Raw genomic sequence first — 25,222 nt, 5'->3', positions numbered from 1 at the left:
AATGCATTTTCTTTTACTCTGGGTTGTGGGCAAAACAAGTTGGGAAAACACTCCTTTAACCTTTCTGAGTCCCCTTTCCCTTATCTGTAAAACGGGGCAGTAACCTGACCTTTCAAACACGACCCATCTACGTTCACACCACTGCCACCACCCTAGCCCCAGGCACTAGTATCTCTTGCCGGACAATTGCAGTGGCCACCTAACCAGCTGACCCTTCTCCACCCTGCCCCACTACAAATCATTCTCAACCCAGGAAGAGGAATCACCTTAAAATTCACATTGCATCACTCCCCTACTTAAATTCTGTAAAGATTTCGCATTCCCTTATCTCCTTAGAGTTAGGCAGGAAGTCCAACCCATTCACCATGGTCTGCAGGGCCCTCCACCTACCTCTTCAATCTCCTCTCTCACACCCTTTTCTCGCTCACCCTTTCACTCCAGTCAACCCCTCCTTCTGGAACACCCTTCCCGTCGATCTTCCCGGGCCGTCTCCCTCTTACCATCCAGGTCTCTGGTCTCTAAAGTCGTCTCCAGAGAGTGGCCCCCCGGGACCGCCCACTTCCCCTGTCCCCACGCTTTGGCTCATTCCTCTTTTAAAATTTCCCCGTTCCGCTTCTAGCGCTCTCTGGAACCGCGTTGTCTCATTTCTCGTGGCCACCGTCCCGTCTGGCTCCCCGACAGAGGTGTGAGCCCAGGATGGCGGGGAGGCGTCCCGTCCGGTCCCCGCCTTGCGGATCGCGAGGCGTCGCTGCGGGGGTCTCCGGTCTGCCTCGGGCGCGCAGCAGCCTCGACTCGTGTAGCATCGCCCCAACTCTGCCGCCCGGCACGGGTGTTTACGTTCCGGGTCGGGGGCGGGGCCGCGCCGGCTGGGCTGTACTTCCGGGGCGGGGCGGCAGGCAGGGCGGGGCGCGCCGTCTCCTGGCCTGTCTGGAGGGAGGCAGCGGCAGTGGCGGCAGTGGCGGCGGCACGGCAGGCACCGGCCCGGGGAGCGGCACCATGAGCGGTGAGTGGAGGCCTGGCCGCTGTCACCCGCCCAAGCCGCCCCGGCTCCCGCCGCACCAGCTGCACACTCCGGCCCCCGAGTCCCCGCGTCCCGCTCGCTCGCGGACCCCGTCCCATCGCTCCCAGTTTCCTGACCCCCATGTACGCCCAGTTCCTGGCTTCTGGTCACCTGCACTTTTCTGGCGTCCCCGGTCCAGGCACTCCTAGTCCCTTGACTCCTGTCCATCACTTACAACCAGCTCCTGGACACCTGTCCCCCAGATCCCCCAGTCCCTCCCAGTCCTCCGACCCCCAGTCCAGTTACCGACCCCCAGTTCTCAGACCTCCTGTGTCTCAGTCCCTCCTAACTCCTAGACTCCCTGAGTCCCAGTTCCAGTTACTGATCCCCCTGCTCCCCAGTCATTCCCACTACCCAGGCCCCTGGTCCCAGTCACTCCGATCTACACACAGGCAAAGAGTGTCTCATTCTTAGTTTGCTGCCCCCTGAGCCTTGTGTCCCCCGCTAGCTCTCGGTTTCAGAGGACGCTTGGTTCTCCTCATTTTCCCTCTCTGGTTCTGCTTCTTGTATTTTGGTTATTTTTTCATACTCCAGCTCCTTCCATTTCTTTTCCTAGCTCATTTGAGGTCTCCCTAGTCCTGCCCGGCAGCCCTTCCCCTCTTGTCCAATGCTGAGCTCATTTGGGGACCTCTGCCCTTCCCAGTCTGACCCTGTCCCTCCCACTGGGGAGTGGGGTGGTTTTGGTGGGAGGCTTGAGTTATGTGTGGACAGTTTGCCTTCAGTGTTTCTGAAGTTTAGTCCCTAGACTTGGATGCGTGTTCTCAGCCCTTTCCACTCATGAGGTCTGTTGGTGTTTTGGTGCTAAGTCATTCCTGGGTGTAGTATGTAGAGATGGGAGTGACTCAGGGAAGCCTCGCAGCTGCCCTGACTGGGATCTGGATTTACTTAGGAAGACCCGCCTACCCTCCTTCTGCCTGTTTTCCCCTCACTGTGGAATAGCCTCTACAGAATCCTTGCAACCAGCCCAGCTGGCCTTGGCCTTGGACTCAGGCATTTCTGGAGGTTGAGGAAGGGCAAGGTGAAGGCCATGTGTCTCTCTTCATCTTTAACTTCTAAGTTAACTCTGTGGATCACTTTCCATAACTTAGGTGCCTTTTGTTTTGCTATTCATGAGCAAGATTTGTGAAATTGATGGTCCTGATGCGGGAGCTGGGGAGGGGGGTTTTCCTGGGAGATGGTCCAGCTTCTGTTGTCAGATGATTTTTGGCCTCACTAGAGTTTCTGGTCCTTGAACATTAGTGATACCACAACAAAGATGCAATGAACTCGTTTCCACCCAGGAGGTAATACAGTCTGGAATAAGTGCAGACCTTGGGGGCAGACAGTTTGGGTTCAAATACTTGCTCTTCCACATAAACCTGTGTGATTTAGAGCAAGTTGCTCTGCCGTTCTGAAGTCTCAGCAAAATGAGGATAAATAATAGTACCTGTATCCTAGGCTTGTTGCAATGACTAACGTTACTCACGTAAAGCGATTGGTACTGTGCTCCTTACATGGTATGTAGTCAGGAACTTGAGAGCTGCTATTGTTGTTTCTGTAAGGACCCCTGTGGGGTTCAGGTGGGGTTGTTTTCTGGCCCAGCTCTGGGACAAGGGCTGGGGTAAGAACGCCCTGAGAAACTCTTCTTTTTAATGTGACCGTGGAATCTGCCTTGAGCTCACAGTTCTGGACCATTCTCTCTACTGTCTTCATTGGGAGCAAGTGAAATTGACAAGCCAAGGGAGACGGACCAATGTATACTTTAAGGAGCAACTTAATATCAAAACTAAGGAAGTTTTAAAATTCAGTTAAAAAACTCATTAGGTCTAAGGTTAAACAAATTACAGAAGGAAACCAACACATGGCTCTTTTAGGAAAAACCATGAAGGATGAAAGACTTCTTTTGGAAAGATTGTAATTGAGGCAGAAAAAGTGGTTGCTGAGGATTGGAAGGGGAAGTCCAAGGTATTTTCCATCTATGGGATTAATAATTGGCACATAAAATAATGTGGCATGGAAATATTTACTCTCTTTTGCTTTTTTTTTTTAAAGAGAATTTCAAGCAAAAAAGAAAAGTGGAGAGAATAGTTTAATGAACAATTACCAACTCATGACACTTCACCCATATACCTGTCTACTTCCTACCTCTCTCCCCAGTTTATTTTGAAGCAAATCCTAGACACCCAGCAAATCCTATCATTTCTTCTTCTTTTTTTTTTGGCTGCGTTGGGTCTTCGTTGCTGTGCACGGGCTATAGTTGCGGTGAGCGGGCTTTAGTTGCGGTGGCTTCTCTTGTGGAGCACGGGCTCTAGGCCCTCAGGCTTCAGTAGTTGCAGCACATGGGCTCAGTAGTTGCAGCATGCAGACTTCAGTAGTTGTGCGTGGGGTCAGTAGTTGTGGTGCACGGGTTCTAGGGCACACGGGTTTCAGTAGTTGTGGCGCATGGGCTCAGTAGTTGTGGCTTGCGGGCCCTAGAGCTCAGGCTCAGTACTTGTGGTGCATGGGCTTAGTTGCTCTGTGGCATGTGGGATCTCCCCAGACCAGGGATTGAACCCATGTCCCCTGCATTGGCAGGTGGATTCTTAACCACTGTGCCACCAGGGAAGTCCTATATCATTTCATCTGTAAAGTTTTTAAAAAATATTTCTCTCTGAGATATAGGGACTCCTTTTTAAAAAAGCATAACTCAATTCCATTATACCTATAGGAAATGAGCAGTAATTCATTAATATCAGATATTCAATGTTAAATTTCCATGATTGCCTTATAATTTTATTTTATAGTGTATTTTGTTTTTGGCCACGCTGCGTGGCTTGCAGGATCTTAGTTCCCCGACCAGGGATTGGACCCAGGCCCTGGCAGTGAAAGCGCTGAGTCCTAACAACTGGACTGCCAGGGAATTCCCTATAGTGTATTTTTAAAAGTCAGGGTCTAAATATGGTTTAAACAATGCAAATTGGTTTGTCTTTTAATTTTTTTAGGTCTCTTTCTCTCTTTTTAAGTTTTTTTTTTAATGTTTAACATATTTACAGAATTGTACAAACATCACCATAATAAATTTTAGAACATTTTCATTACTCCAAAAAAAGAAACTTCATACCCATTAATAGCTGTTCTTCATTTTCTGTTCCTTCAGCCCCAGGCAACTACTAATCTACTTTCTCTCTCTATGGATTTGCCTATTCCGGATATTTCATATAAATCAAATCATACAATATGTGACCTTTTGTGTCTCTTTTCACTAAGTATCATGTTTTTAAGATTCATCATGTTGTAACATATATCTGTACTTCATTCCTTTTTGTGACTGAATAATATTCTGTTGTATGGACATTCCACATTTTGTTTATCCATTCATCATTTGACAGACATTGACTTGCTTCCACTTTTTGGCTATCATGAATAATGCTGCTGTGAACATTCATGTACAAGTTTTTGTGTGGATAATATGTTTTCATTTCTCTTGGATAGATATCTAAGAGCAGAATTGCTGAGTGTGTTTGAAGAACTGTCAGACTGTTTTCCAAAGCAGCTGCATCATTTTGCATTCCTGCATCATTTACAGTACTGTAAAAAGGTTCTGGTTTCTTCCCGTCCTCACCAATAGTCTTTTTGATAATAACCATTCTAGTGAGTGTAAAGTGGTATCTCTTTGTGGCTTTGATTTGCATTTCCCTAATGAGTAATAATATTGAGCATTTTTCCATGTGCTTGTTGGCCATCTGTATATTTTATCTGGAGAAATGTCTGTTCAGTTTCTTTGTCCATTTTTTTTTTTAAATTGGGTTGTTTTTATTGTTGAGCTGTAAGAATGCTATATAATTTCTGGCTACAAGTCCCTTATCAGATATCTTTACAAAAAATTTTCTCCTGTTCTGTGGGTTGTTTTTCACTTTCTTGATGGTATCCTTTGAAGCACAAAGTCTTTTTTTAAACTATGGGTTCCCCTTTCATCTCCCTCGTTTTTTTTGCCCCCTTCCCATTTTTTTTTGAAGGAAACAGTTTATCCTGTTAGGTTTCTTTGTGGGATTTTGCTGATGGAATCCTTTTGGTGTACTTTGACATGTTTCTCAGTTTCTCGCATAGCCTATAAATTGGCAATTAGAGTCTTGTGTCTTGCAGCTGAAAATATTGGAGTGGAGGCAGAGGTCAGATGGGTACAAGGCCAAATACATTAAGTGCAAATAACCAGGAAGTGGAGTGGTTAGGTAATGCATGCACAAGATAAATGGGCATCATGGGGCCAGGAACAACTAAGATGACCGTTAATAGGGGAGTGGACAAATATATGCGGTATGGTCACATGATGGAAAACCTCAAAGATGTTAAAAGGAATAAATTAGATTTATACACATCACTGTGGCTATATCTCAACATTCATGTTCTCTAAAAATAAGCAAGGTACAGAATTATATTTAAAATATATACCTTGATGCACATCAAAACATGCACATAAAACAATGTTTATGGATTCATGAATGTGTGTAGAAGTAAACAAATTGCTAGGAGGACGGATACCTGCCGGATGCGGGTGGTTGTTTCAGTGTGATAGTGTGATGATTTACTTGTTTCTCTTTAAAGAATCTAGTAGGTGGGAATACTTGATGATCAGCCTCTACTAGCTAAGGAATTCTGATTTTCAGATAATGCTTTTGCTCTTACTGGGGAAAATAGGACTTGTAGAGTCAGAAAGTCATTATGATTCTCAGGCACTGTCTTTGGTAAGACTTTACAGTTGAAGCTACTTGATGCTCATTTCCATCAATAATTACTCTGTCACGAATCCTTCTCAAGTTAGAAAGACCCTGAAACCCCCATTTCAAGGCCTGGGGAAAGCCAGACCCAGAGAGGTCAAATAATGAGTGAAGCAGACAAGCTGTAAGGGCCTGAAACACCAGAGTTGGGGGCTTAGTGGGTAATTTACTGCTGCGTCTTGTCTGATGTTTAGGTTCATTTTGGCAGCTTTTTTCTTATTCTTCTGGAATGTTGAAGGTCATGATTTTCTCTTCGGCATTGACTGCGTCATCTCCAGCAGTGGCTTGTATTTGGAGTAAAGGATCAGCTGATGGTGGAGGGGGAGATAAATTAGGAGTTTGGGAATAACATATACACTACTATACATAAAACAGGTAAACAACAAGGACCTACTGCATAGCACAGAGAAGTATATTCAATATCTTATAATAACCTATAATGGAAAAGAATCTGAAAAAGAATATATATATATATATATATATATATATATACGCCAAATCACTTTGCTGTACACCTGAAACACAATGCCGTAAATTAACTATACTTCAATTTAGAAAATGGTTAAAAAAGAATCAGCTGAAATGAGTGAATGGAAAAAAGAATAGCTGTGGTCATTCAAAGCAGAAAAAGTGATGATATCACCATTTTCCCCCCCAATGAAGGCACTGGGCTGATCTGTTACGGCAGATTGTAAGAAGAAACTGTTCCACTGTCAGCAAACATTTGACTGCCCGCCTCTTGTGAGCCAGGGGCAGTGGACTCAGTCCCACTGATCTCCACTCTCCCACTTCCCGGTTGCATGGCTCTGCCTGGGTGACCAACAGGAAGTCAGATGCTCAGAGGTCTTAAGTTTTGGAACTAAATTCTCTAAATTCTGGCAATGTGAACATAATCCCAGATAAAGCACCTCCCGTCCTGCTACCGTCTTGCCTGCACACAGGCCATGCATTCTCAACGGGGTGATATCACCCCTGTGGGGGAGAAACATCTATTCTTGTGTCTGAAGCACAGATATGCATGATGTATGATATATCTGTGGTATTAAAATTTCATGGCGGGGGTGATTAAGGAAAAAATGTCTAAAAAGCATCCTGACGGAGAATGAGAAAAAGCTTGAGGAATGCTGACATAGGCTGAAGTAATTTTATCACCATCATGTAAATTCACATCTTGCTTTTACCCTTAACATTTCTGGATAAAACTTTATCACGTTGCTACATGGTCTTCATATTGATCACTTTTATGGACTTCATAATCCATCAGTAATCCATCATTACACATATGGCATAACTTTTAAATTACTGACTTTACTTGTGGAAACTTATCCCCCCCTTTTCTTCCTTTTTGTTCCTATTATACATAATGATGCAGTGAACATTTTTTTTTTTTTAATTGCAGTGAACATTTTTGTTCAAGGTAGTTTTTCTTCCTTTTTTTTTTTAATATTTTAAATATATTTATTTATTTATTTATTTTTTAAACATCTTTATCGGAGCATAATTGCTTTACAATGGTATGTTAGTTTCAGCTTCACAACAAAATGAATCAGTTATATATATACATATGTTCCCATATCTCTTCCCGCTTGCGTCACCCTCCCTCCCACCCTCCCTATCCCACCCCTCCAGGCGGTCACACAGCACCGAGCTGATCTCCCTGTGCTATGCGGCTGCTTCCCACTAGCTATCTACCTTACGTTTGGTAGTGTATACATGTCCATGCCTCTTTATTGCTTTGTCACCGTTTACCCTTCCCCCTCCCCATAGCCTCAAGTCCATTCTCTAGTAAGTCTGTGTCTTTATTCCTGTTTCACCCCTAGGTTTTTCATGACATTTTTTTTTTTCTTAAATTCCATATATATGTGTTAGCATACGGTATTTGTCTCTCTCTTTCTGACTTACTTCACTCTGTATGACAGACTCTAGGTCTATCCACCTCATTACAAATAGCTCAATTTCGTCTCTTTTTATGGCTGAGTAATATTCCATTGTATATATGTGCCACATCTTCTTTATCCATTCATCCGATGATGGACACTTAGGTTGTTTCCATCTCTGGGCTATTGTAAATAGAGCTGCAATGAACATTTTGGTACATGACTCTTTTTGAATTATGGTTTTCTCAGGGTATATGCCCAGTAGTGGGATTGCTGGGTCATATGGTAGTTCTATTTGTAGCTTTTTAAGGAACCTCCATACTGTTCTCCACAGTGGCTGTATCAATTTACATTCCCACCAACAGTGTAAGAGGGTTCCCTTTTCTCCACACCCTCTCCAGCATTTATTGTTTCTAGATTTTTTGATGATGGCCATTCTGACTGGTGTGAGATGATATCTCATTGTAGTTTTGATTTGCATTTCTCTAATGATTAGTGATGTTGAGCATTCTTTCATGTGTTTGTTGGCACTCTGTATATCTTCTTTGGAGAAATGTCTATTTAGGTCTTCTGCCCATTTTTGGATTGGGTTGTTTGTTCTTTTGTTATTAAGCTGCATGAGCTGCTTATAAATTTTGGAGATTAATCCTTTGTCAGTTGCTTCATTTGCAAATATTTTCTCCCATTCTGAGGGTTGTCTTTTGGTCTTCTTTATGGTTTCCTTTGCTGCGCAAAAGCTTTTAAGTTTCATTAGGTCCCATTTGTTTACTTTTGTTTTTATTTCCATTTCTCTAGGAGGTGGGTCAAAAAGGATCTTGCTGTGATTTATGTCATAGAGTGTTCTGCCTATGTTTTCCTCTAAAAGTTTGATAGTTTCTGGCCTTACATTTAGGTCTTTAATCCATTTTGAGCTTATTTTTGTGTATGGTGTTAGGGAGTGATCTAATCTCATACTTTTACATGTAGCTGTCCAATTTTCCCAGCACCACTTATTGAATAGGCTGTCCTTTCTCCACTGTACATTTCTGCCTCCTTTGTCAAAGATAAGGTGACCATATGTGCGTGGGTTTATCTCTGGGCTTTCTATCCTGTTCCATTGATCTATATTTCTGTTTTTGTGCCAGTACCATACTGTCTTGATTACTGTAGCTTTGTAGTATAGTCTGAAGTCAGGAAGCCTGATTCCTCCAGCTCCATTTTTCGTTCTCAAAATTGCTTTGGCTATTCGGGGTCTTTTGTGTTTCCATACAAATTGTGAGATTTTTTGTTCTAGTTCTGTGAAAAATGCCAGTGGTAGTTTCATAGGGATTGCATTGAATCTGTAGATTGCTTTGGGTAGTAGAGTCATTTTCACAATGTTGATTCTTCCAATCCAAGAACATGGTATATCTCTCCATCTATTTGTATCATTTTTAATTTCTTTCATCAGTGTCTTATAATTTTCTGCATACAGGTCTTTTGTCTCCTTAGGTAGGTTTATTCCTAGGTATTTTATTCTTTTTGTTGCAATGGTAAATGGGAGTGTTTTCTTGATTTCACTTTCAGATTTTTCATCCTTAGTGTATAGGAATGCCAGAGATTTCTGTGCATTAATTTTGTATCCTGCTACTTTACCAAATTCATTGATTAGCTCTAGTAGTTTTCTGGTAGCATCTTTAGGGTTCTGTATGTATAGTATCATGTCATCTGCAAACAGTGACAGCTTTACTTCTTCTTTTCTGATTTGGATTCCTTTTATTTCCTTTTCTTCTCTGATTGCTGTGGCTAAAACTTCCAAAACTATGTTGAATAAGAGTGGTGAGAGTGGGCAACCTTGTCTTGTTCCTGATCTTAGTGGAAATGCTTTCAGTTTTTCACCATTGAGGACGATGTTGGCTGTGGGTTTGTCATATATGGCCTTTATTATGTTGAGGAAAGTTCCCTCTATGCCTACTTTCTGCAGGGTTTTTATCATAAATGGGTGTTGAATTTTGTCAAAAGCTTTCTCTGCATCTATTGAGATGATCATATGGTTTTTCTCCTTCAATTTGTTAATATGGTGTATCACGTTGATTGATTTGCGTATATTGAAGAATCCTTGCATTCCTGGAATAAACCCCACTTGATCATGGTGTATGATCCGTTTAATGTGCTGTTGGATTCTGTTTGCTAGTATTTTGTTGAGGATCTTTGCGTCTATGTTCATCAGTGATATTGGCCTGTAGTTTTCTTTCTTTGTGACATCCTTGTCTGGTTTTGGTATCAGGGTGATGGTGGCCTCGTAGAATGAGTTGGGGAGTGTTCCTCCCTGTGCTATATTTTGGAAGAGTCTGAGAAGGATAGGTGATAGCTCTTCTCTAAATGTTTGATAGAATTCGCCTGTGAAGCCATGTGGTCCTGGGCTTTTGCTTGTTGGAAGATTTTTAATCACAGTTTCAATTTCAGTGCTTGTGATTGGTCTGTTCATATTTTCTATTTCTTCCTGATTCAGTCTTGGCAGGTTGTGCCTTTCTAAGAATTTGTCCATTTCTTCCAGGTTGTCCATTTTATTGGCATAGAGTTGCTTGTAGTAATCTCTCATGATCTTTTGTATTTCTGCAGTGTCAGTCGTTACTTCTCCTTTTTCATTTCTAATTCTATTGATTTGAGTCTTCTCCCTTTTTTTCTTGATGAGTCTGGCTAATGGTTTATCAATTTTGTTTATCCTTTCAAAAAACCAGCTTTTAGTTTTATTGATCTTTGCTATCGTTTCCTTCATTTCTTTTTCATTTATTTCTGATCTGATTTTTATGATTTCTTTCCTCCTGCTAACTTTGGGGTTTTTTTGTTCTTCTTTCTCTAATTGCTTTAGGTGCAAGGTTAGGTTGTTTATTCGAGATGTTTCCTGTTTCTTAAGGTAAGATTGTATTGCTATAAACTTCCCTCTTAGAACTGCTTTTGCTGCATCCCATAGATTTTGAGTCGTCGTGTCTCCATTGTCATTTGTTTCTAGGTATTTTTTGATTTCCCCTTTGATTTCTTCAGTGATCACTTCGTTATTAAGTAGTGTATTGTTTAGCCTCCATGTGTTTGTATTTTTTACAGATCTTCTCCTGTGATTGCTATCGAGTCTCATAGCGTTGTGGTCGGAAAAGATACTTGATACAATTTCAATTTTCTTAAATTTACCAAGGCTTGATTTGTGACCCAAGATATGATCTATCCTGGAGAATGTTCCATGAGCACTTGAGAAAAATGTGTATTCTGTTGTTTTTGGATGGAATGTCCTATAAATATCAATTAACTCCATCTCATTTAATGTATCATTTAAAGCTTGTGTTTCCTTATTTATTTTCATTTTGGATGATCTGTCCATTGGTGAAAGTGGGGTGTTAAAATCCCCTACTATAAATGTGTTACTGTCGATTTCCCCTTTTATGGTTGTCAGTATTTGCCTTATGTATTGAGGTGCACCTATGTTGGGTGCATAAATATTTACAATTGTTATATCTTCCTCTTGGATCGCTCCCTTGATCATTATGTAGTGTCCTTCTTTGTCTCTTGTAATAGTCTTTGTTTTAAAGTCTATTTTGTCTGATATGAGAATTGCCACTCCAGCTTTCTTTTGGTTTCCATTTGCATGAAATACCTTTTTCCATCCCCTTACTTTCAGTCTGTATGTGTCTCTAGATCTGAAGTGGGTCTCTTGTAGACAGCAAATATATGGGTCTTGTTTTTGTATCCATTCAGCCAATCTGTGTCTTTTGGTGGGAGCATTTAGTCCATTTACATTTAAGGTAATTATCGATATGTATGTTCCCATTCCCATTTTCTTAATTGTTTTGGGTTTGTTATTGTAGGTCTTTTCCTTCTTTTGTGTTTCTTGCCTAGAGAAGTTCCTTTAGCAGTTGTTGTAGAGCTGGTTTGGTGGTGCTGAACTCTCTCAGCTTTTGCTTGTCTCTAAAGGTTTTAATTTCTCCATCAAATCTGAATGAGATCCTTGCTGGGTAGAGTAATCTTGGTTGCAGGTTTTTCTCCTTCAACACTTTCAATATGTCCTGCCACTCCCTTCTGGCTTGCAGAGTTTCTGCTGAAAGATCAGCTGTTAACCTTATGGGGATTCCGTTGTGTGTTATTTGTTGTTTTTCCCTTGCTGCTTTTAATATGTTTTCTTTGTATTTAATTTTTGACAGTTTGATTAATATGTGTCTTGGCGTATTTCTCCTTGGATTTATCCTGTATGGGACTCTCTGTGCTTCCTGGACTTGATTAACTATTTCCTTTCCCATATTAGGGAAGTTTTCAACTATAATCTCTTCAAATATTTTCTCAGTCCCTTTCTTTTTCTCTTCTTCTTCTGGAACCCCTATAATTCGAATGTTGGTACGTTTAATGTTGTCCCAGAGGTCTCTGAGACTGTCCTCAGTTCTTTTCATTCTTTTTTCTTTATTCTGCTCTGCAGTAGTTATTTCCACTATTTTATCTTCCAGGTCACTTATCCGTTCTTCTGCCTCAGTTATTCTGCTATTGATCCCATCTAGAGTACTTTTAATTTCATTTATTGTGTTGTTCATCGTTGCTTGTTTCATCTTTAGTTCTTCTAGGTCCTTGTTAACTGATTCTTGCATTTTGTCCATTCTATTGTCCATTCTATCTCCAAGATTTCGGATCAACCTTACTATCATTATTCTGAATTCTTTTTCAGGTAGACTGCCTATTTCCTCTTCATTTGTTAGGTCTGATGGGTTTTTATCTTGCTCCTTCATCTGCGGTGTGTTTTTCTGTCTTTTCATTTTGCTTATCTTACTGTGTTTGGGGTCTCCTTTTTTGCAGGCTGAAGGTTCGTAGTTCCTGTTGTTTTTTGTGTCTGTCCCCAGTGGCTAAGGTTGGTTCAGTGGGTTGTGTAGGCTTCCTGGTGGAGGGTACTCGTGCCTGTGTTCTGGTGGATGAGGCTAGATCTTGTCTTTCTGGTGTGCAGGTCCACGTCTGGTGGTGTGTTTTGGGGTGTCTGTAGACTTATTATGATTTTGGGCCGCCTCTCTGCTAATGGGTGGGGTTGTGTTCCTGTCTTGCTAGTTGTTTGGCATAGGATGTCCAGCACTGTAGCTTGCTGGTCGTTGAGTGAAGCTGGGTGCTGGCGTTGAGATGGAGATCTCTCGGAAATTTTTGCTGTTTGATATTATGTGCAGCTGGGAGGTCTCTTGTGGATCAGTGTCCTGAAGTTGGCTCTCCCACCTCAGAGGCACAGCACTGACTCCTGGCTGCAGCCCCAAGAGCCTTTCATCCACAGGGCTCCTTAATTTGGGATGATTGGTTGTCTATTCAGGTATTCCACAGATGCAGGGTATATCAAGTTGATTGTGGAGCTTTAATCCGCTGCTTCTGAGGCTGCTGGGAGAGATTTCCCTTTCTCTTCTTTGTTCTCTCAGCTCCCAGGGGCTCAGCTTTGGATTTAGACCCGCCTGTGCGTGTAGGTCGCCGGAGGGCGTCTGTTCTTTGCTCAGACAGGACGGGGTTAAAGGAGCCGCTGATTCGGAGGCTCTGGCTCACTCAGGCCCGGGGGTAGGGAGGGGCACGGAGTGTGGGGCGGGCCTGTGGCGGCAGAGGCCAGCGAGACTTTGCAGCCTGAGGCGCGCCTGTGCATTCTCCCGGGGGAGTTGTCCCTGGATCCCGGGACCCCGGCAGTGGCGGGCTGCACAGGCTCCCCGGAAGGGCGCGTGGCCAGTGACCTGTGTTCGCACACAGGCCTCCCGATGGCGGCAGCAGCGGCCCTAGCCGCTCTGGGCGGCCCTAGCCACGTCCGTCTCTGGGCTCCGCACCCCTAGCCGCGGCTCGCGCCCGTCCCTGGAGCTCTCTCAAGCAGCGTTCTTAATCCCCTCTCCTCGTGCACCAGGAAACAAAGAGGGACGTAAAAGTCTCTTGCCTCTTCGGCAGTTCCAGACTTCTCCCTGGACTCTCTCCCGGCCAGCCGCGGTGCACCAACGCCCCGCAGGCTGTGTTCACGCCGCCAACCTCAGTCCTCTCCCGGCGCTCCGACAAAAGCCGGAGCCTCAGCTCCCAGTCCCGCCCGCCCCGGCGGGCGAGCAGACAAGCCTCTCGGCTGGCAAGTTCCGGTCGGCCCGATCCTCTGCGCTGGAATCTGTCCGCTTTGCCCTCCGCACCCCTGTTGCTGTGCTCTCCTCCGCGGCTCCCAAGCTCCCCCACTCCGCCTCCCGAAGTCTCCACCCGCGAAGGGGCTTCCTAGTGTGTGGACACTTTTCCTCCTTCACAGCTCTCTCCCGCTGGTGCAGGACCCGTCCCTATCCTTTTGTCTCTGTTTAGTTTTTTCTTTTGCCCTACCCAGGTACGTGGGGGCTTTCTTGCCTTTTGGGAGGTCTGAGGTCTTCTGCCAGCGTTCAGTAGATGCTCTGTAGGAGTTGTTCCACGCGTAGATGTATTTCTGGTGTATCTGTGGGGAGGAACGTGATCTCCGCGTCTTACTCTTCCGCCATCTTCCCGGAAGTCCTCTTTCTTCCTTTTGATGATGTCTTTGGGATGATTTCCCTGAAGTAGTGTTAACATGAAAGTGTTGATGGTTCTTGATTGCTCTTTCCGCCAAAGCAATTGCACCTGTTTAAAACGCTACCAGTGAGGGGCTTCCCTGGTGGCACAGTCGTTAAGAACCCGCCTGCCAATACAGGGGACACGGGTTCGATCCCTGGTCCGATCCCTGGTCCGGGAAGATCCCACATGCCGCGGAGCAACTAAGCCCGTGCACCACAGCTACTGAGCCTGCATGCCACAGCTACTGAAGCCCGCGTGCCTAGAGCCCATGCTCCGCAACAAGAGAAGCCACTGCATTGAGAAGCCTGCGCACTGCAGTGAAGAGTAGCCCCTGCTTGCCGCAACTAGAGAAAGCCCTCGCGCGCGAAGCAACGAAGACCCAACACAAGAAATGCTGCCAGTGAGAGTGAGGCTCTGGTAGCAGAGCCTGGCCAGAAATTCAGGGTTCAACATTCAGCAGTCATTTGTTGGATGACAGTTGGGTGCATCTTCTTAGCAGAGGGCTGTACTGTCAGTGTTTATTGAAGGGAATTGAAAGAATGTACCCAAAATGTTATAGTAATGGGTACGTTAACCAGGACTCTTCCTCCCACACACCCGGCCGTGCCACGCAGCTTGTGGGACCTTAGTTTCCCGACCAGGGATCAAACCCGGGCCCCAGCAGTGAACGCACCGAGTCTTAACGACTGGATCGCCAGGGAATTCCCCAGGACTCTTTTTTCAATTACATGTGGTGGAAGCTGATTCCAGCACAATAGGAGTTTAAAGCATCTTGTGCTGGAAAGGTCTAGGGATAGCCTGGCTTCAGCCTCAGCTGGTGCTCAGAGAGTCATCAGGACCACCTTTCTGTCCGGCTCGCAACTCTCAATACTTTCCTCTCTGTTGGCTTCACCCTCAGGCAGCCTCCCCTCCATGGAGGCAAGACGGCCACTAGCAGCTCTTGGGTCACATCCTACAATGTAGCAACACCCAAGTGGGCAGGCCTTTTCCAGTTGCTCCGGCAGAAGTCCTGGGGCTGACTCATAGTGGTCTGGCTGGCCTCGCGGCCATCCTGGAACCAGCCCATCACCGTGGCTCTGGCTGCCCATGCCTGGATCATATGCCCAGTCCAGAGCCCAAGGGTGGCGTCTGTCCCACTTGTTGTCTGGATGGAGGATGAACTGAAGGGGGAGGGTGGCGTCTGTCTCACTTGTTGTCTGGATGGAGGATGAACTGAAGGGGGAGGGAGGGCTCTTGTCATTTGGTGGGGGGGTGGTCAAGGAAGACCTTGCAGGGAAGGTGATGTCTCAGCAGAGACCCGAGGGAGGCGAGGGTGACTCCTGAGCAGCTGGACAGGTGAGGATGCCTTTTGCTGAGGTGGGAAAGGCTGTGGGAGGAGCAGCCTGAGGCCTCCAGGGGGAATGAGGACCCTTTCCCAGCCCTGATTTCTGCTCACCCATCCAGAAGCCCTCAGAGGCCTGTGCTCCCCGGCTTCCCACGAGGGGGGAAACTTGCCCACTGGCACCCCGTTTTTCCTTGCCTGTGACTGCATAGTTTGGAATCTGCTCTTTCCTCCTCCACCTTAAAAAAAAAAAAAGCAAAACCCCCAAATGACATTAAAGACTATTGTGAAAACAATATACCTATAAATATACCTTTCTAACATATTAAATATTCAAATTTTTAGGTATTCACTTCTATGTTCAAAGCATATGCATTTCACCTAATTGCATTGAGCCTACATTTGAATTAGTGTTTTCACTTATTATAGCATTTACCCATGTTCCTTCTCTTCACAATTATTTAAAAATGCTGCGTAACATTCCACTAAATTGACACGCTGCAGTTATTTAACCTTTCTCCCATTGTAGGAAAAGAAAGTAAATTCCGTTTATGATGTTCTAGGATGGAGTTGGCAAGCGTTTTCTGTAAAGGGCCAGATAGTAAATATTTTCTGCTTTGTGGGCCATGTAGCCTCCATCCCAACTACTCATCCCTGTTGTATAAAAGCAGCACGCACTTTCACTTCCATTTTCTGATGAGGGAATTAAGAATCGGAGAAGTTCAACAACTTGCTCTGGTTCTGTTTTGTAAATAAGTTCATTTGTATAATTTTGTTTTTAGATTCCACATATAAGTGATAACATATGATATTTGTCTTTCTCTGTCTGATTTATTTCACTTAGTATGATAATCTCTAAATTTATCCATGTTGCTGCAAATGCCAATATTTCATTCTTCTTTATGGCTGAGTTGTATTCCATTGTGTATATGCGCCACATCTTCTTTATTCATTCATCTGTCGATGGACATTTAGGCTGCTTGCATGTCTTGGCTGTTGTAAATAGTGCTACTGTGAACATGGGGTGCATGTATCTTTTCGGATTAGAGTTTTCTCCAAATATGTGCCTGGGAGTGGGCTTGCTGGATCATATGGCAACTCCATTTTTAGTTTTTTAGGGACCCTCCATACTGTTCTCCATAGTGTCTGTATCAATTTACATTCCCACTGACAGTGCAAGAGGGTTCCTTTTTCTTCACACCCTCTCCAGCATTTGTTATTTGTAGACTTTTTGATGATGGCCATTCTGACCGTTGTGTTTCCCCGGAGCTTTGCCAGCAATGAGGAATTTCAGTTTAAATGTTTTTTGGTGAACTTAGTAGTTATACAGTGGTAACATGTGGTGGTTGATTTGGTAAGCTTATAATTTGCATTTCTCCAACCATGAGGGAAGATACACTTTCTCTTCAAAGTATTTGCACACTGCAGTTATTCTTTTTATTTTCTGCAGCAAGGATTGGCAAACTGGGCTGGCCACCTGTTTTGTAAATAAAGCTTTATTGGAACCCAGCCACACCCATTCTTGCTGTTGTCTCTGGCTGCTTTTGCACTCTGATTGAGTAGCTGTGACAGGGACCATCTGGCTTGAAAAGCCAAAAATATTTACCATTTTGCTCTTTACAGAAAATATTTGCCGACCTCTGCTCTAGAGGGAATTCTTTGCCCATTTATGAGTCCACTGTTGACCCAGTCTTTGTTTTTAGGCATCACAAGTCCACTTGGATGGCCCGAGCCCATCTGCCTCCAAGCAGAGTCTGCCTCTTTCCATTGTGTGGTGAAGGAAAGTCTGTCCTTTTGTCCTCCTCCAGCTGTGCCACTTTACCCCACAATGCTGGGACCCAGTGCCCTGACTTTGGGGGTGAATGATTGTCCATTTTATCTGTTCATGTGCTAATGCAGACAAAACTAGTGCTTCACTCATGCAATATGCATTGCATGCACGAGGGCATTCTGGTCCTCTCCATTTAAAGCAGCCGCTTGAGGGACTACAGAACCGAACCCCGGAGTCTTGATCCAACAGTTGTCGAGTTCCTTCTGTGAGGAGGGGAACCAGAAACACAAATCATCTGAGACAATGCTCCACATGCTTACAGGGCTCCATAGAAATGCCACGTTAATTGCAGTTTTGCAGGGTGCATTGAACAAATCATATAATATCATTGAATGTATCATGTGTTTGTTATATAATGTCAGTAAGTCATTTGTTGTGTTCCAGATGTTATGGCCCCTGTGTAGATAATTCGGTGCAGGAGGAGATGGGAACAAAAGGGTCTTTGGCCAGAGCTGGGAACAGCCATTGTGGAAGGGGTGGCCCTCACAGAGGGCCTGGCCGCTCTCGTGAAGGAAGAGCTGTGCTGGACAGGGCAGCAGAGAAATGAACTGGAGGCTGGAGCGGCACGTGGGAGCAAGGCACGGCTTTTATTAAACTTGGGGGAGGTATTATGACATCCCCGTATGCTGTAGGGATTGCCTAGATGATAAGAAAGAATTGACGATGTGGGAAAAAGAGGGACCGTTGCTGGAGTATGTCCTTGAGCAGGTGAGAGGAGATGGGGTTCAGAGCACAAGTAGAGGTTTAAGTTTTTTAACTTCTCGGAGCCTCAGTTTCATTATCTGTGACATGGGACAATCAAACTTAAGTTAGGGCAGAATTTCCCAGTTGTGGCACTGTTGACATTCGGGCTGAATGATTGTCACGTGGGGCTGTCCTGTACACTGTAGTAGATGCCAGGAGCAGCCCCCTAGTTGTGCCAAAAATGTCTCTAGACATTGCCAAATGCCCTTTTTTTTGCGGGGGCGGGGACATGAAATCCTGGTTGAGAATCGCTTCTCGCCACCACTTCTCTGTAGGGCCCCTTTTAAGTAAACCTCCTTGAAGTCTCCTTATTTGAGAGTGCCTGCTGTTTCCTGTTAGGAGCCTGAGTGATGCAGAAGTTAAGGACTTACTAGCCTCAAACAGACACTCCCGTCAGTGTAATCAGAAACATGAGAGAGAAGTGAGCTTGGCTTTTCTTCCCTGTGTTTCAGTGGGGGTCTGGGCACTATCTGAAGTCTTGTCCCACCCCTAGGGGACTCTGCTGTGGTGGCTTCTTTGGCTTAGAATGTGCTCTAATCTACCTGTTGCAGTCCTTTCCATAAAGTATTTTCTTACGGAGGTGAATTTCAGATAATGTGAAACCATGTATGCTTTTAATACAATTAGAACAATGAACAACTGTTAAGTTAGAAATTTGACAGTTATAAAAACAATTAACCATTTAAAAGTGAACAGTTCAGTGGCAATTTAGTACATTTGTAATGTGCAACCACCATGTCTATCTAGTTACAAAGCACTCTCGTCACCCCCAGAGGACACCCTGTACCTATTAAGTAGTAGCGTTCTATCTTTATGGGTTTACCTATTCTGTATTCTAGTTCTTCCTGTTTTTTAAGCGCAGTTCAAGTTCCCGCTTTTTCAGTCAGGCTTCCCTGGCCCCTAGAAGGCCAGCAGTGTGCTGTGGAAGAGGTCAGGCAGATCAGGGTCTCAGCACTGCTTTGCTGCCTGACCTCGGGCAGAATTCCTGGCCTGCAGTGGGCACCCAAAGAACCTTACCATCTTTTTCTTTTCTCCATTATGCCCGCTGAGTGCACTGCAAGGATTGGCCTTCGAGCAGAGAAATGACTTTCCCTCTGCCACTGCATAGAGAGGCAGGGAAATACCGTTGTGTGTGTGTGTGCAGCCTTGCCCAAGTGACCTAACTCCCTCTGTGGATGGGCACCATGATTTCCTTGACCTCCTGGGTTGTGACAGGGATTGGAGAAGGATATATGTAGAGTGCCTTGGGGGCATCTTGCTGGTTTTCCCCTCCCCACATGGCAGAGAAGCTTTTTCACCTTTATACTCCCCCAGGGCAGTGAACACAGAGGCCAGGATTGGATTGCTTTGCCTGTGCTCTGGAGAGAAGGAAGCCTGATGAAAGGACTTGTTAGAGCCAGAGGTATAGGATTGCCCACAGCAACAGCAATAATAGTTAATATGTATAAAGTGTTTGGTGTATACCAGGCACTGTTCTAGGTGCATGGTATCCATTCACTCATTAATAGCTGTAGGAGGGGACTTCCCTGGTGGTGCAGTGGTTAAGAATCCATCTGCCAATGCAGGGGACATGGGTTTGAACCCACACTGTGCGCCACAACTACTGAGCCTGCCCTCTAGGGCCCACGAGCCACAACTACTGAAGCCCATGTGCCGGGAGCCCATGCTCCGCAACAAGAGAAGCCGCCGCAATGAGAAGCCTGCGCGCCGCAACTAGAGAAAGCCCACGCACAGCAACAAATACCCAATGCAGCAAAAAAAAAAAAAAAAAAAAAAAGCTGTAGGAGGTGCAGAGGGGTTAAGTAACTTGTCCTTGGTCACATAGCTGATGATGTAGGATTCAAACCTGCCCTGTCCTACTCTGAGTCCCTGCTCTCTCTCCCCAGGAGGTCACTGAAGGCTAGAGATTTGTGGGAAAAAATAGTGTAGGATCTTAAGGATTCTAAACATGAAAGACAACAGCGATGCACCTGAACCAGGTGACTGACTTTCAAACGCAGGTGATTTCTAAGAGCCTCAGGAGATCACTGCATTTCTCTGACAGGTTTGTGGACCCTGAGTGTATTCCCCGGGGTGCCTTTCTGTTTTCATTTTGATGGTGCTCTATTTTCATTTTGATGGAGCCTGTTCTGTGAATCACTTTGCTGTATACCTGAAACTAACACAATATTGTAAATCAACTATACTCCAATTAAAAAAAAAAAAGAAGCCTATTCTGGCTCATCTGGTTGATAGTGTTGACTCAGGGCTATCCTGACAGAAGGGAGGAAGCAGAAAGGCTGGGGTTTCATAGAGAAATCATTCCTGAACTGGCAGTGGGGCTGTCACTGCAGGTTTGTTACAGGGGTTGAGGGTGAGCAGGATTTCACAGATGGCTGAGCCAGTGGACTTGAAATTGAATCCTTCCTTAAGCACTTCCATGGGTGAAGGTCTTTTCCTCTCAGCCCCAGTGCTCTGTTGAGTGGAGCCACCTTTCCTTCTTTGTCAAGGATTAGATGCCAGTCAGTTAATGGCTTAGCCCACAGTTGAGGCTCAGTAGGTGGGCACTGGCTCCCTACTCCTCTTGAGTGGTTGCAGCCATTGAGGCTGGAAGATTCTTCTTGCCCTGGGAGGGGTCCTGTATTCTCCTCTTGGTCCCTGGGAGAAGGTAGGAAAGAGCCCGCTAGCATCGATTGCTCTGCCTACCTGTCTCCACAGACACCCTACACTCGCAGACTGCAGAGCTAGGAGGGTGTGATCTCATGCAGAAACCAGTGCCCCGAGAAGGGAAGTGACTGTCCGTGTCACGTGTCCAGCAAGCGGCCCGGCCGGGATGAGAACTCCTGATGCCTTGTGACTTCCCACTAGCACTCCTTCCACTGTTCCTCAGGGCCATGGGCCTCCTGGGCACCTCCTGCCGTTGGTGAATGCTCCCAAGGCCACCCGTACTCCCTCTGCCCTACAAGACCCCCTTCTCTTCATCCCCGTTCAGGCCTGGGATGGCCACAGGTGCCTTTTCAAGGGGTCAGGACTGTCTTTTTCAAGTGCACTTCTTTTTTTTTTTTTTAAGTTTCCCCAAAGGAATGTGTCTTGCTTATTACTGACATTTCGTATGTTTCATTCATTGGAATATTTCTTTTTTTTTAAAATTTTATTTATTTTACTTATTTATTTTTGGCTGCGTTGGGTCTTCGTTGCTGCATGCGGGCTTTCTCTAGTTGTGTCGACGGGCTTCTCACTGCGGTGGCTTCTCTTGTTGTGGAGCACGGGCTCTAGGCGAGCAGGCTTAAGTAGTTGTGGTGCATGGGCTCAGTAGCTGTGGCTTGCGGGCCCTAGAGAGCAGGCTCAGTAGTTGTAGCGCCCGGGCCTAGCTGCTCTGCAGCGTGTGGGATCTTCCCGGACCAGGGCTCGAACCCGTGTCCCCTGCATTGGCAGGCGTATTCTTAACCGCTGCGCCACCAGGGAAGCCCCAGGTGCACTTCTTGTCTGGGGAGAGATCGCGTCAGCGAGGGTGGGTGTGTGGTGGGCCGAGACCTGCACCACCTCAGGCTGTTTCTCTCTAGAGAACAGGCTTTCTTCCCACGGTGGAGAGGCTTTGCAGGGTGAGGCAGAGGAGGCTGCTGACCTTTCTAGAAAAAGCAGTGGAACAATTCCATCACAGAGATCTGGGATCATCATGCATAGCACTAGGGGTAGCTGCTGTATCCTTGCTCTTCACGGTGGGTCAGGCACCAGCAGCATCAGCATCATCTGGGACCTTGTGAGAGATACCGAATCCCAGGCCCCACCCAGCCCTTCTGAATTAGAACCTGCTTGGAGATTCGTGTGCCTGTGAAAGCGTGAGAATCACTGCGCTAACAATTATCAGTAGTGAGATGATGGAGATTTTTATTTTCTTTGTTTATTTCCCCCTGACTTGTTATTATTGTATTTTTTCACATGAATTACTCTTTTTTTTTAAAATTGTGGTAAAATACACGTAACATAAAGTTTGCCATCTTAACCATTTTTAAGTGTACAGTTTGGTGGTATTAAATACCTTCACATTGCTGTGCAGCATCCCCACCATCCGTCCCCATGACTCTTTTCATCTTGTTAAACTGCAGATGTGTAGCTATTAAACCCTAACCGCCATTCTCTCCCCTCCCCTCCCCCTGACAGCCACCATTCTACTTTCTCTCTCTATGATTTTGATTGCTCTTAGTACCTCATGTAAGTGGAATCATGTGGTATTTATCTCTTTGTGTCTGGTGTGTTTCACTTAGCATAAGGTCCTTAAGGCTCATCTGTGTTGTAGCATATTGCAGAGTTTCCTTCCTTTTTAAGGCTGAATCATATCTATTGTATGTATATGCATACATATTTTGCTTATCCATTCATCTGTCGGTGTACACTTGGGTTGCTTCCACATTTTAGCTACTGAGAATAATGCTGCTGTGAACATAAGCATACAAATATCTCTTCAAGACCCTGTTTTCAATTCTTTTGTGTATATACCCAGAAATGCTGGGTTATATGATAGTTCTATCACATGAATTACTTTTATGATCAGAAAGAATAGCAAAAGCACTTCAGGGGGGAAAACCTTGTCGAGTTTCCAGTTGGCGTTGCCCAAGGGCAAGTAGAGTTGTTGGGTGCAGTACTTGGAAAAAGGAGGAAAGCAAGCCTGACTTCCCAATTCTGGTGTTAGAGAAGAGCTGAAACTAGACCTGCTGCTAAACGAAGAGCAGGGTGTTTTGATAGACACAGGTGTCAAGAGCAATGTTTGAGGGCCTAGGGTCGGTGGGGTCTCTAGCCATCCTGAATGATGCTTCAAGATGGCCTCTGGTCTGGTGGGAAGGATGCGTGAGCTATCCTTTCTCAAGACCTCTTCCAGAAAAAATAGCAGTGGCAGAGTTTGGGAAGTCAGCTGTATTACTGTGTGTCCATGGAGAGTCGACTGACTGGTTTGATCTCCGGGCCTGGGGTGAGGCAGGAGCCCGTGTGGTAGTCCTAACAACCCTTGAGGGGCACGATCTCCAGTCGGGGTCACCATTCCACCTATTTTTTTTTATGTGTTTTTTTAAAAAAATAATTAATTAACTAATTAATTTTTGGCTGCCTTGGGTCTTCATTCCTGTGCGCAGGCTTTCTCTAGTTGCGGTGAGCGGGGGCTACTCTTCATTGCGGTGCGTTGGCTTCTCATTGCAGTGGCTTCTCTTGTTGCAGAGCATGGGCTCTAGGCTCGCAGGCTTCAGTAGTTGCAGCACGCGGGCTCAGTAGTTGTGGCTTGCAGATCTAGAGCTCAGGCTCAGTAGTTGTGGCACACGGGCTTAGTTGCTCCGCAGTGTGGGATCTTCCTGGACCAGGGCTTGAACCCGTGTCCCCTGCATGGGCAGGTGGATTCTTAACCACTGTACCACCAGGGATGTCCAACGGTTCCAACTACTAGTATTCAAATACAGAACAAAACCTAAACCCATTATCATGGTCCACAAGACCTTTGTTACTGGCCCCTGCCTGTCTGTCTTTGCTTCCCCTTTTCTTTTCTTTTTCCCCTTTTCTGCTTTTTGCTCAAGTCATAAGCGGCTTCCTTTGGGTCCTGGAAGACCAGAAGCCAAGCTGTTCTTTCCTCTCTTCCCTGGCCGTTTGCTCTGCCTGGAATGCTGGTCTTCCATATCTTTCCATGGCTGCTGCTTCTTGTTATAAAGGGCTCAGCTCAGATACTACGTGTGCAGAGAGGCCTTCCCGGACTGCCCTGGCTGACGTGGCCCTCTTGCTTCCTCCCTGTCCCATCACCCCATTTTGTTTTTCTTTCTAGTATGACTCTCTAACATCATCTTTATTAGTTTACTTAGGAGCTATTTGTTTCTTCCTAAGAGAATTTTCGCTCCATGAGAAGATGGTTCTTTTATACCATTTAACTCCTGTGTCCCCAGCACGTAGAACATTGCCTGGCACACAGTAGAAGTTCAATAATTACCGAGTGGGTCAATGCATGTAATTGCTTGTCTTCTCTGAGCTTCAGTTTCCCCATCTGCGACTCAGGGATCCTACTACCTGGCTGGTAGGGTGGTCGTGAAAATTACAGGGCACAATGCATTCAGAGGACTCAGTTTTGTGCCTGGCATGCAGGAAGTGCTCACCACACGGTTACAGTTGTTAGCAACCGGGTGGCCCTGGCATGACTTACATGAATCACTGACCATCTCTAAGGTGATGCCCTGCTGGTACTCCCTGGTGAAGCCCAGGCTGAGCTGCCCAAGAGAGAAGCAGCTCAGTGGCAATTCAAGGCCTGCAGTGTGGAGCATCTGCCCTTGTACAAACTCTAAATTTGGGTCTCCTTTGAACAGTTGTGTTCTGTGTCTGGTGCATCACAATATGTAGCTGTGTCTCTGTTGATTGGAGTCACTGGGTCTCTTGTGGAGCATCATATGTGGTTCTGACAGTGGTCTGCCTGGGGCTTTGAAGTGTCCTTGCCCCACACCCTCTTAAATGGGAGTTTGGTGTATGCCATGTGTATCAGTTGAGAATGCTTTTGGCTGTAAGTAACAGCCCAATCAATGTACAATGCTTGAACAAACGGAACTGTTTGTTGTGTGAGAAGTATGAGATTTCTAGTATTGGTTCAGCAGCAAAATGACATCGGGGCTGGTGTCTCTGTGATTCTCTTGGCCTTCGCTGCAGGCTTGTTGCCTCAAGGTAGCAAGATGCTGCTCTGGCTCCACCCGATGTGTTTATGATTAAGGCATGAAGGATGGAAGAAGGAACGAAGCCCTTAACATCTGTTCTTTTATAAGGATGGCATAATTTCCCCAGATCCCTCCCAGTGCTCTCTGCTTACGTGTCATTAGCTAGAACTTCTTACGGGCAGCCTTACAAGAGAGGCTGAGAACAGGAGTAATTAGGTTTTTCATGGAAAAATAATATTGGAGATGATGGTGAGGTCAGCCAACAAGCAGTGCCTGCAGTACTAGGAAACTTACATTTTAAGTTAGACTATTGGTTCTCAACTAGGGGCAATTGTGTTCCCCAGAGGACATTTGGCAGTATCTGGAGACATTTTTGTTGCCACAGCTAGGGTGTGTGTGTGTGTCTGTGTCTGTGTGTGCACACGCTAATGGTGTCTAGTGGGTAGAGGCCAGAGATGCTGACAGACATCTTAACAATTCACAGGGCAGCCACAGAGAATTATCT

General features: G+C 45.3%; 1 protein-coding gene across 1 annotated transcript in view; it reads left to right on the top strand.

The window, feature by feature from the left end:
* The first annotated feature begins 942 nt into the window (after positions 1-942).
* The window catches only part of SNX29 (sorting nexin 29), a 566,576-nt gene continuing 542,296 nt past the window's right edge, over positions 943-25,222 (top strand). Inside the window, exon 1 of the mRNA XM_082671124.1 lies at positions 943-1,003. Coding sequence (XP_082527250.1) covers positions 997-1,003 — 7 coding nt within the window. The 5' untranslated portion in view covers positions 943-996. The remainder of the gene's footprint in view (positions 1,004-25,222) is intronic.

Source organism: Grampus griseus (genome assembly GCF_964374135.1).
Source record: "Grampus griseus genome assembly, chromosome: 14".
Lineage (NCBI taxonomy): Eukaryota > Metazoa > Chordata > Mammalia > Artiodactyla > Delphinidae > Grampus > Grampus griseus.
This window is presented reverse-complemented; position numbering and strand designations above follow the sequence as displayed.